This window comes from Pelophylax lessonae (genome assembly GCF_965119305.1).
Source record: "Pelophylax lessonae genome assembly, chromosome: 8".
Lineage (NCBI taxonomy): Eukaryota > Metazoa > Chordata > Amphibia > Anura > Ranidae > Pelophylax > Pelophylax lessonae.
This window is the reverse complement of record NC_138775.1, coordinates 253204600-253217511: the sequence shown is the minus strand read 5'-3', so window position 1 is coordinate 253217511 and position 12912 is coordinate 253204600. Positions and strand designations below refer to the sequence as shown.

General features: G+C 37.8%; 1 protein-coding gene across 1 annotated transcript in view; it reads right to left on the bottom strand.

Moving 5' to 3' along the window:
- LOC309562239 (vitellogenin-A2-like) overlaps nucleotides 1-12357 on the bottom strand; it is a 118828-nt gene extending 106471 nt beyond the window's left edge. Inside the window, exons 1-11 of the mRNA XM_082266360.1 lie at nucleotides 12234-12357; nucleotides 11974-11994; nucleotides 10141-10292; nucleotides 8601-8852; nucleotides 7732-7893; nucleotides 7366-7502; nucleotides 6723-6873; nucleotides 6406-6563; nucleotides 3345-3510; nucleotides 2296-2421; nucleotides 129-347 (exon numbers count right to left, since the gene is read on the bottom strand). Coding sequence (XP_082122486.1) covers nucleotides 129-347; nucleotides 2296-2421; nucleotides 3345-3510; nucleotides 6406-6563; nucleotides 6723-6873; nucleotides 7366-7502; nucleotides 7732-7893; nucleotides 8601-8852; nucleotides 10141-10292; nucleotides 11974-11994; nucleotides 12234-12273 — 1584 coding nt within the window. The 5' untranslated portion in view covers nucleotides 12274-12357. The remainder of the gene's footprint in view (nucleotides 1-128; nucleotides 348-2295; nucleotides 2422-3344; nucleotides 3511-6405; nucleotides 6564-6722; nucleotides 6874-7365; nucleotides 7503-7731; nucleotides 7894-8600; nucleotides 8853-10140; nucleotides 10293-11973; nucleotides 11995-12233) is intronic.
- Between the last annotated feature and the right edge of the window lie 555 nt (nucleotides 12358-12912).

Genomic DNA, 12912 nt, shown 5'->3' with positions numbered 1-12912 from the left:
CAACACAGTGCCATTCAGTTGCTGGTTTGAGAAACAGAAGGAATTTACCTCTGTCTCATTACATCACATATCTAAAAGAATAAGTGGAATATTCCATATTTTAAAACCTAAAAACAAATTTCACTTACTTTGCCTGGATCCCGTCTGCCGATGTTCCTCAAAGCCATGACCGCATCAACCTGGATCCTGACTGAAAGCTGAGCACCACCGGAAGAAATTCCTGGCAGGAATTTTTGGACACGCTTGAGGCTTTGAGGTTGACCTGCATTACCCAGAGCTTTCAAAGCCAAAGTCATGTCCGCTTCGTGTCCCTTGCTGAGAGCATCAGCAGCCAAATCATGGAGGGTCTAAAAGAGTAAAAACAGCTTTGTAATATTAGCAAGATCAAACACAGCATTGTTATATTGGAGACCTAGCGGTTCAGTTTCTAAGACTTTCCTGGTCCGCCTTTGCAGCTTGGGGTACAAGGTAAGCCTAAGTAAAAAAAAAAAAAAAACTCTGGTCCTCATAGCCTAATGAGGAACACAGATTACTGTGAAAATGTATGTATATATGGCTGCTTATCATAGCATGGAACAGCAAGGCTGGTGTTCAAGGAATTTATACGCATATTTGACAGCTATGTATTGTGATACTCTACAACTAGTCCATCACTACTCTACTACATACTAATAACATTATAGTAAAAGAAAGGTGTAGAACATAGCTAAGCTTAAAGTTACCTTTTACTACCCTGATCCATTTTCTAGCTCATGTCTAAAGGTTATGGTCTTTTTCTTATTGGGCCAGGGCTGGGATGAGGAGGGCCAAGCTGCCCCTGTCATGGTGTATTTATGTGGTGGCAAAGAGTCAGGCTAGAAACTTGAGAAACTTGTTGGCTCTCTGTTCTATGGCAGTGTCACTCCCATCAATCAGAGCAGGGGCCACAATAGCTGCAGGAGGAAGGATTCTGCTCTTTATTTCCTCCAATAGCAGATTACTTTGGGTGAAAGACAGCAGTGAGAGGGGAACCTGCTAAGAACAGACTGCTTTCTCGGTATAGGCGCCTGCTCAGGAGTGAATGTGGACTGCCCTTTTTCTTGTCCCCCCTTGTCATCCAGCATATCACATGATCAAAGACAAGAAAAAGGGAGAACCTGCCTTTGTTCCTAGGTGGGCGCTCCACTTAGAAAAAAGTCTCAACTGTCTGTTGTGTACAAAGAGGGTGGAGGGAGCAACTCAGCAAGCCCCAAAAAGCCTTATATATTCACCCTACCTTGCTCAGAGCTCTTCAGCTCACCTAGAGCCACACAAGTTCAATGTACCCACAGGGCCCCAGACTCCTATCTTCCCTTCACTGCTTCATGCCATTGATGCAGATGCCAAAGCAGTCCTTCTCAGAATGATGCCACCAATGCAGTGGCACTTTTTTCCCCACTGAAACTGATGCAGAAAATGTTTTCCTTGCTTGACAACATTTTTTAATTCCAGTGACACTACAGATGCAGGGGCATTATTTTACTTTTACTGACACCAATAACACAAGGGGAATGTTGTCATTCCAGGGGCGTCATGGACACAGGGACCCCTTTTTTAATTTCTAGTGATACCACCGATGCAGGGGCATTTTTTGCTTCCAGTAACACCACGGACGTAGGGCCTTTTTTTCCCCTCACACCAATGCCTGGGCTTTTCTTCCTTCGTCACTGTTAGCCCCATATTTTACTCAGTATGTGCACTGCTATTAAACGTTTCAGTTCACTAAAGTGTGCCAAAACCATTGGCATTATCAATTGCCATAGATTGAACGAACATATAGGTTCTCTATATGTGCTTTGTGTGTCAGTGTACTTTGTGTACTGAGTGGGGGTTATTGCTTATATAGAAATGGATGTATAAAAGATCTTGTGGCCAGCATATTTAGTAAAGCTAACCCTCTGAAAAAAAAGTGGGTAAATATGAATCCTTGTATAATATTTCATACTTGTTAGATCCCTCCACTAGCTACCTCCATATTAATGAACTCACACTTTCTTTCTACTGGAGGATGCAAAAGGCTTCCCCATTAAGATGTATATATGGGGCAAGTGTAAGAACCCTTATGCATATTATACCCATAGAGCAAATGTGAGGGACCCTTACGACCTGTAACTAGAAGCAGCGTTCACAATCCTGTCTAGATTTCTGTATGTCATTAGTCATTTCTGTCTATGTCATATGTATCATTTAATAAATGTGCATATCATAGATATAAATATGATTTTCTCCATAGAAAACAAAAAAAAAAATGTACTTCACTAGTGAAGAAAAACTCACCTCCAGAGCATACTCGGGGCAAGTAGACAGGTGAGCGCAGTATTTTTTGACCATTGTGCCATCAGCCAGGATTGTGAGTTTACGAAGTGTCGGGTTTTTCTGGATCCTGGGGTCTTTGATTAGCGCCTAGAAAAATAGGAATACTGACTAATAAAAAGTCGAAATAATGTAGCTAGAAACCTGTAGAAGGACCATTGTCAAGCTTGATCATGCAGTTATGGCACTGTTCAATATTCCATTATATCACGTATAGGGTGACATTTCCAATGAATAAGTAGTTACTAGTTTTTGATACTAAGATTGTTAATACTGATTGAAAAACCTGAAACCAGAGTAAAAGTGGCTTGTCAGTCCACTGAGAACATGCATGTGGCTACTGATCTGTATGCAATTGGGGGAAAATGCCATACTACAGCAACAATTAGTCTAAAATCTGTTCAGCTACATAGCAGCTTTAGACCTGAAGATAGAGTCCAGATAGCAAGCAATTGAGCTGCAAGTTTGAAAACTACTTGCTAAGCAATTGTTATGGGCCATACACACTATAAGATTTTCTGAAGACTTTTTCCTTTAGATTTACCAAAACCAGATAATATGAGGTCAAACCTAAACACTTTCAATTTGTATGCAATCTGGCAGGCCCTTGCATTACATAGAAAAGGTAAATCTGAAGGAAAAAGTCTTCAGAAAATCTTATAGTGTGTATGGCCCTTTAGACTTGCCAACTTGTCAGACTTCACAGGCTTGTTGCACAATTGCAGCAAGTCTGCATTCAATGACTCCAGATCAACTTTTTTGCAAACATTCTTCAAGTCTTCTGCAAGTTCTGGTTCAGTTATGTTGTACAATAGTCATCACACCACAGGGTCACTGTGGCTGAATTTTGAAAAGTGTCAACTAGAACTTGTGCTTCAAGTGCTCTGTAAGTGTACAACTTGCCAGTGAAAATGTGCAAACTAACACGACTTACACTTCAACACTTCCAAAAATTTGTGGTAAGTTATCCTTGCTATCTGGGTGTAAATGTTAACCCTGACAACAATACGTACTTTGGAGATCTGCAAGGCCTGCTGACTGCCTCTGGTCACTTGCAATGCAATGGGAATCATCTCTATTGCTTCTGCATCAGTGATTTCCCCATTGTGAACGATTTGCTGAATAAACCTCAGGCTGTTTGCAGTTCCACCCATGCGAAGACCTTGCAGGAGCCAATTTCTGCAGGAGAGGAAACAACTGACTATAATAAATCATAATAGACAAAGTGATTTAAGGTAGACAAAGGAAGTATTACAAAACGTAGGTATTTTTAGTTAATAAACTATGTACAGTTGTGCTGGTGATAGGCCCTGACACCCAAGGCGTAAGCCCCTGCTATCTATCTGAGTTTCTTGTTTTAGGCTAGCTACCATCGCTACCATCACTGTGTTTACTCTGGGAATAAACATGGGATAAGATATGAAATGGGGAAAAAGAGGGGAGCTTTGCTGCATTTAAAAGATTAGCAACAACTCTGGTATACGTATATGATCTTGAGGTATCCACAATACTTTTTGAAATAGAGGAATTTGGTAGCCTCTAGACTTTTCTTTTGATAGATTTACCTTAAAGATAATGTTTTGCACATGCCTTACTTCTATTTTGTATCTGGCTCAGCTGCAGGGGTAGAATGTCTTTCTAAATCAGGGCAGGATACTGCAGAGAGGACCACTGTGTTTTGTATGGGAGCAGTGTGGCCTTTGCAGAGCTATTTGTCTAACTCAGCAGGTAGGCATGCCGGAGCGCTGTGGAGAGACCCCTACCCTCACACAGAGTGCAGCAATCCCCTATGCTGCAAGCTCCCTTAGAACATTTTGCTATGCCTAGAGCTGAACTGGACAGAAATAAAACTAAGGTTTGTCCAAAACTGTTTGGCAGCACACTTATTTATCAATAAAGATTGAAACTTCAATTGGCTTTAAAATTTATCTGACACATAGGACATTATTAGGGGGTTATAAAACCAAAATATTGCAGAAATGCCTTTTATTTTTGTAAATTCATGTTACCAGTAAGTTTGGATTATGGTGTTGAAATATCTAACGCCTTAGCAGAAAGCTGGATTGGGAACGTTCAAAAATGTAGTTAGGTATTGCAGATACATATGCATTATAACCCCACGTTGAGACTATTGTATATTACATTGTGTACTACAATGTTAATCTAGACCAGTCTTTTTCAACCAGGGTGCTGCAGCACCTTAGGGTGCTACCTATATTCAGGGGTTCCATAGCAACATTCCTAAAAATTTCCCCAAATTGCCCATAAATTGTCAATATGATGTCAAGTGTATCAAGCCCACCTTGTTTTGTTACACAAAGCCGCATGTTTTTATTGTGCAGAATTACAACCCTGGGCACCATGTGGACCAGCAAGTGGCATCCTAACAACTGATGATGTCGGTTAATTAGGAGCACATCAGGCACCTGCAAAGTGTCTTTGTTTGCCCATCCCCCTGCCCCTCTCCATGAGCATTGGGGTCATATTTGCTGCGTAAGGGAAAGAGAAACTGAGGCAGAATAGAAACACTGGAAAAGTAGTCATCACCAGTGTGCCCAGGTATATTTGCTTTGTGAAAAAAACACATTTAATGCTGGGTGTTCTATGTGTGAGGATGCTGACGCGTTATGTAAAACTTGTGTTACACATTTTAGAATGTGGCGCCTTGAGATTGGGCATCATTTGTAAGGGTGCCTTGGCTGAAAAAAGGTTGAGAAACCTAGACAGTGACAAGCATGGCAGGAGAATGCTAGTTTAGGTATAGTGAACTGCTTCATGTCTAAGTGTTTGGGACAAGTTACTTTTACCATGAAAAAAAAATGAGCAAAGCAAGATCCTAGCACCTATTATGGTCCAAGTGTTCGACTCGTCAGGCTGTTTGGGAAGATGGAGCCAAATAGCAATAGGCACTCTTTTCCCAAATATGGGCAGGCTGAGTGGAATTTTGGCAGATCAGAAAAATAGCTTGGACCCATTTTTAAATTGAAAGGATAGGTTCACCTTTAGTGACATGTTACATGTTACACCTGTATTTAGGTGTATTTAGGTAATTACTATGCAGCATCCTCTCCCTCGTCCTCATGTGACAGCGGGCAGGGTTTCCACCCACACAGCTACATCATTCATTCACAGGGATCTGTGACTGTATACACTACAAGTATTGTACCCTTCCAAGGCAGACAGACTTATAGTATCAGTGAACTGCGAGTTTGCTGATCAACATGTTCATAGTTCGTTCACTCTGCCTACAGCTCAGAAACTGTCTGCCCATACTAAAGTACAGGCAGAGAGCTCTAGGTAGTGTCTGCCGGAGTCCGACATTGAACATACATTCCAATGATCATGGATACAATACTCTGCAGGCTCCTGCCCTAAAATAATACAGTAAATTAACATTTCTGTTTTCTGCAAAAAGATGTGCATCTATTATTATTTCTTTTCTTTAAAAAGGTGAGCATAGTCTTTTTACCAGTGGCGGCTGGTGCTCGGTAATTCGGGGGCGGCAAACCAATGCGCACCCCCCCCCCTGGTCGGTCAGTCAGTCTCAGTCAGTCAGTTGGCAGGCGACCTGTTCCTCCTCCCCCAATGCTCTGCCTCCTCTTACCTCCTCCTTCCTCCTGTCCGAGCCGGGGAGTGCTGGATGGCTGAGCCGCTGTCCTTCTCCTCCAGCCGTGTCTCTTCTGCCTCTTCCTGGCCACTGGCCAGTAAGATCGCTTCTCCTTTTTGCCAATCAGGAAAGGGTTCTCACAACCCTCTTCCTGATTAGCTGGGAGGAGAGTCAGTGTGACAATAGCAAATATTCATTCGCTATTGTCACACAACTGGGTGGGCTCAGGGCGCAGTGCCCTGCGCCCCGAGCCCACCCTTTTCTTGAAGCCTACTAGAGCCTCTGGCTCTAATCATGTGCTTAAAAAAAATCCCCATTGGAATCCATACGTCCGGCGCCCCGTATGTAGATTAGGGGGCCGGACGCTTGGATAGGGGGGGGGGCGGCACCCCTGTGCCCCCAATGGATGGGCCACCCCTGCTTTATACACAAGAAGCTATGACACAGTGGGTAAGAAGCTTGCTAACCTGTGTTTTGGTTTTGAAGCAAGTTGCTTCCATATGGTGTGGAGAATCTCAGGAGAAGAATTGCGAATCAGCTGAATTAATTGCATGAATTTTATTGCGACATCCTGATGGATCTTCTCCTGGTTATTGTCTACCATGTGTTGGATAATGTGCTCCATCTGATAGGAGTAAAGCACAGAACAGATCAGATTTGTAAAATGTGAGTAGCAAAATATTAACTGTGAAAAGAATGATAATTTGTGCACATAATATACTATATTCTGTTAGTTTTATTTAAAACCACTAAGCAAAGAACAAACCAGATTTTAGCACGTTACCTGAGCCTCGATGTTTTTGTTATTAACAAGGACAAAAGGAGTCTGGTATAATTCATCACCAAAAGTGTAAAAGATATTTCCGCGGTTGTGGAGCTGAATCTGAGGGAGGGTTGATTGGCTGCTTCTGGTTCCAACCCAGGTCAGGACTTGCCTAAAAACAAAAATACGCTTTAGGTTGACTTTAGGCAAAGAATGGCTACTTATAGTTCTCACTGTGGTATTAAAGGAATTTCTACTTTTAATAGTAACTAACTAACTATAACTTTTAAATTGCTTGCAATTAAATCTGGACAGTCTTTTGTGGGTGGAGAAAGTGAACACCAGAGAGGTTCTTAGGGTATAGCATTTCTTATCTCAGAAATCCTTCAACAAGTGCCTTTCCAAAGTCAGAACTTTGTCAGAATGAACAAAGTTCAACACATCTAAACACTTAAAAAGATGATTGGTGAAGGTCTGGTCAAATGATCTTACATCACGCATAATGGAGCGGGTTTCCCCTTTTCTTTACTGAAAGTAAAAAGCTCTCCACATGGGGCCGTACAATTTGATGCTGATTTTCACTGTTAAATAATTGTAATTACTAGGTTATGTAGTAGTTGCTAAACAGATGAGGATTAAGATGACTTTAATCATAAATACTCACTTTGTTTCCATTACAGCACCACCATTACGTTCCAGTAATGGACTGTAATTTATGATGTGCTCTAAGACAACCTCTTTGATAATATGGTCTCTCATCTTGATGGTGGATACTGCAGCATTACGTATATTCCTGTGTATCTAGATGAAGGAAAGAGAGGAAGTCAGTCATCAAAAAAGGGAATACTTACAAAAAAAACTTGTGAAAAGAAAGTTTTAAGAAAGGTAGAGACTATAGAGACCAATCAGCAGCTATCTTTTCATTTCTGGGAACATGAAAAGAGGAATCTGATTGGTCATTATGGAGAGTAAATGCACATTTAAATCTTGCTTTTTCTCTATAGATTTTTTTTATAGAAATAAACTGTACCCTTTCGCAAGGTTCACATTTATCCAAGAAAACCATTCCAATATTCTTTGACACTTTGTCTTGACAGCTGTTGAAGTCTATGGTTTTCACAACAACCAGTTGTTTTGTTTTCCTGTCATCTTGGACCACGTATCTGGTGTGACAGACACCCCCAATGCTGGACTGTAATACAGAAAGAGGTAGATAAGCGATCATAGAAAGTTAAAAGCATGCTAACCACAAACACATTCTGCTCTTTTGTGTGACAACTGTCGAAGAGTGGATTTTTCTAACATTGGAAAGATTTCCTATCACTTCCTGTTGTCTCTACAAGAGGAAGGGAAGAGAAATCTTTCCAACGGGGCACAAATGAAAATAAAAACTGACAGGGGTTTTTACCATTTCCTACTCTAACTATGATAAAAAAAATTATTGTCTAACAATGCCTTCTTTTATTTTTTAACAAGCTGTTTAGGTCTTTAAATATCTGTATTCCCATATCGATAGTTAAATAAGGAATACATTTATGGGGTTATTCACTAAAACTGGAGAGTGCAAAATCTGGTGCAGCTCTGCATAGAAACCAATCAGCTCCCAGGTTTTATTGCCAAAACCTAATTAAACAAGCTGAAGTTAGAAGCTGATTGGCCACCATGCACAGCTGCACTACATTCTGAGTGCACCATTATTAGGAAATCTCCCCCATGGTGTTCCACACACCTTATGAAATCATTTATTGAAACTATGAGAAATCATTGAAAAAAAGTTTTCTACTGTAAACCTCTCTGTTCAAATATATATCAGCCAAATACTCTTTTTGAAATAAACTAATATTATTTTCCCTCTAAATAATGTCAAAGACTAATCATATCTCAGAAACAAACACCAACCTCTTGCAGATCGTACACATTCTGGGATTTCTTGATGTTGACATTGAACATGCTGAGAATTCCTTTGTATATGTTGAGGACAGAATCTGAAACGTCGCTAGGGGCAAAGATGTCTCCAATACGTCCATCGTGATACTCAAACTCGATGTGTTTGGAAAACTGTTCAGACATAACCTGGCTCAGGCTAGAGGAGCGAGTGAATGGATCTTTGGGCCACACACCTGTAACCTCTTTTATGTTAATAGACATAACCTATAAGAGAAAAGTATCATTAGTTTAAGTATTACTAAAAGTTCAAGAAATATGTTTAACAAAACAAATCTACAACTATTAACACTGGCATAAAAGGTCATGTTTTGTTGGGTCCAGTGTAAGGCAACTTTTAACCAATTCCAAAAAGCAGATTATTCTAATCTATTTTTTTTTTTTAAAGTAACATTAATTACATAAAATAAATAAAATGGGGATTTATTGCAGCTATAATATTTTTTTATTTTTTTTTTTAAGTGCAGCACCATACACAGCTTACTGAATGGTGGACTAGTTATTTACGAAACTTAGCACAAGCCATGCCATGTGTCAGAAATAACTAAAGTAAACAATAAAATCTTTTTTGGATGTTTAGTCATAACTGTGGGGAAAATCTGCTTGATGCAAGGACCCATTCAAGTTACAATTTATAGAAAGGCCACCTACAGCTAGGCCTAGAGTAACATTTTTGAATTGGTGGGACAAAAAGTCATGGAGACAAAATAAAAAAAAAAAATAAAAAAACCTACTCTCTAAGTGCTATAATAATTATACACATCAAACATAAAAAATATAATATAATAATATGAAACAACACTTTGTTTACAGTGTATTTGACTATAAATGTCCAATCCATGTAATATCCAGTGATCCAATATATTCAACTGTAATTCACAGTTATTATGTTGCATGTAACCTTTGCCATCTTCAATCCTATGTATCACACTCCACTCAAAGCTGAACATATACTCATGTGCTCCACTGTGATTGGACTCTACATTCCTAGCAATCACTGGTTGTTCTCTCACATTTTTTTAGGGACATTGCGATTTGTAAGTCCAAATAGCGCTCATTCCCACCAAGGGTTGATCACCATAAACTGTCCAGGAAAATTAACCGATCTTTCCGACAGAGGGTTAATCTCACTGCGACTTTGCCACTTAGGTAAGACAATACACTCAAATCAAATAGCAGAGACAACTAATAGTGCTTTCTGTAACCAGCTTTTTTTTATTACTAAATGCGCTGATTACAGAAAGCACTGAGTTCACTCTGCTATTTGATTTGAGTGTATTGTCATACCTAAGAGGCAAAGCCACAGGGATATGCTTTATCACAGTGCTGGAGTAAAAAAAGAAAAAAAAATAGAACACTCTCCATGCTATAAAAATCAGGTTCATATCTATAAAGGTATCTATACCTTTATAGATACCTATACCTATCTATAAAGGTAATTTATGATGTGGTCCATGATATCTTCCAATTGCTGTAGATTAATTCATTTGTTTACCTTCATTGAGTATCTTTTTTGACCATGAGCCCTGATCTCCAGCTTAAGAATCAGATTAATTCCAGTACGGCCAAAGTCATTTTCCGGAAGTCCGATCATGGTAAAGGTCTCATAGTTGTACATTGTTACTTTATTCTGGCTGAATGTAGAATCTATGAAAGAAATCATTTGTTGTTTGTGAGATGAACGCAGAACTTGATAGGACACTAATCTCTATATATTTATTACATTCTATATATATATATTTTTTTTAAACAATAATCTTTATTACATTTTTTTTCGTACAACATGAACATGTAGAATACAACATTTAACCCACACAAAAAACCCCCACCAAACCAAAACAAAAATTGAATTATTATAAAAAAAAAAAGAAAAGAAATTCCCCTTCAACCTATCCTTCCATTACAGACAAGAGTCCATATTATTCGTATCTTTACACACTAGATCCTATTGTCTCCTCTAATAAAAGAGGTGAGAAACAGGGAATCATATCTGGATATACTAGCCAAGGCTTCCATATTTTATAGAACTTTTGTGGAGTTTCTCTATTCTTGTATATTTGTTGATCCTTCTATATATTTAAGACGATATTGCCTCTTTTTCATGAAGTGTAATTTTAGAATGTATGTGAAGGTTCTCAGTTATGCAAGTCATGGTATAGTTAGTAATAGCTAGTAGTAGCATTTAGTTCTGGTAGGTTGATACCATTTTGCCACCTATCCAAGTAGCTACTTTAGTTCTAATGAAGTTTTTGGAACTGAGGAGGCTTTTTGGAACAGTGGTGAAATGATTTTAACATTACAGAATAAGTCCGGTTAAATGTGACTAATTACTAATTGCTGTTAAGGCCAGGGGATTGACATAATTTGTGGAGTAATATAAACTAAAATTGTTCAAGTTATGTTAAATTAAATATGTTGGGATGGATATTTGCTGCTCTTGCTACAGTGAAAAATGTACAGATGTTACTGCAAGGTATATATGGTAAGCTGTGCCTAACATGTCTTAAAGGCCAATTCCCTTTCATGACAAATTTAATCTTTTATGAAAGGGAATGAAGGAATAAATAATACTCTTTTGAAAATAGAATGTATAGTCCGTTTCCCTCGGTTATGCATTTACAGGCTTAAAAAATGGCAGTTATTGCCCAGGGAAAAACATTCCAGCTTAAATAGAGATCTCCTGGTAGCTGGCAGTAGATTATTTGCACAGATAAAACATCTTTCAAAAATAGAAATAATAAAATAAAAATAAAAAGAAAGAAAAATAGAAAGTTTGTACATGTATAATATTTTAAATGTTTTATGTTGCCCTGCATAGGAGTATAACACTATAGAGCCAGGATCTTCAAACCACGGCCCTCCAGCTGTTGCAAAACTACCCTTCTCATGAGCCATTGTAAAACTCTGACATTCACAGACATGACTAGGCATGATGGGAATTGTAGTTCCTGAACAACTAGAGGGCCAAAGTTTGAAGACCCCTGCTATAGAGCCTGAAAAGTGCATTATGTGAAAAGTAAAATATCTCAAGCTAATATTAATTAGTCAATGTTATTTTAAAATGTGCAAGTTGAATAGTTATTAGGTAAAATATAATTTGTAATTATGACTATGGTTATACATTTTATTGTTTTATTGTGGGAATTATGGTATGCTAATGAAGAAGAACTGTAGATATTTGTACAATACAAAATTTATCAGGAAAAACTATATTTTGCTAGATATATTTTCAATATATAACAAAAAAAGATTTTTGAATGTTAGAATTCAATTATTTTGTACAGACAGTTGAACTGTTAAAAAAAAAATAAATACAGTTTTTTCTTACCTATTTTGGCATTATCAGCGCCTGTTTAAAAAAAAAAAAAGCAAAGAGAAAAAAATGACGTTAAATACAATCCAAGAGAAAAAGTGTTTACAAAGCAGTAACATATTTTATGTAAAAAATAATTTAAAAAAATATAAATACTGTATAGACACATATTAAAATAATAATAATTAATGCAAGTACATTTTTCTTAAAAAATGATTTAAAATAAATATTAATTGAATACATATTAAAATAGGTACTAATACTGGTAGACTCACCCGCTAGTGCGAGCACTAGTGCTAGGATGATTCCCCTCATGATGATGGTGAATACTCCACTATGGACAACCTGGGGTATTTATAGTGGAAGCTCTGGTAAACGATCTCTGGACACACCACTTTTGGCAGACTATAGTGTGCTTATCACTTTTGGCTAGCCAACTTTTTCATAAATTATTACCTTTGGAAAAAAATAAGGGCACCATCCTGCACATTTAATATCAAAGATACTGTAGAAAAGAAAACATTTTTACATGTGTATTAAGGCATATAGATAATATACGTAATTTCTAAATATTGAGTATTGTTTATAATCATTTTAGTTTATGATATTGTTTAGTTATTTTTTTTTTGTGATAACATACAGGTTAAGTAAACTTTGTCCTGGTCACTGTGACATTTGGATAGCGCAACCTACAAGTCACATTAACCGTGCATCAACATCAGATCCAAGCATATGAACATGTATTTCATCCCAAAATGTGATTATTTGTATATTTCACTTAAAATATATTTTTTATAAAGTATTTAATACACAATTTTCCTATCATATCATTATTTTGTAGGAATGTAGCAATGCATAAAAGGAACAAGAAACAAATATATTTCCAAGCAAGATTAAAAGTTGTTTTTTGATTTGTAAAATGTAAAGCGAGCATGCGCTGGTGAGGTCACCGGT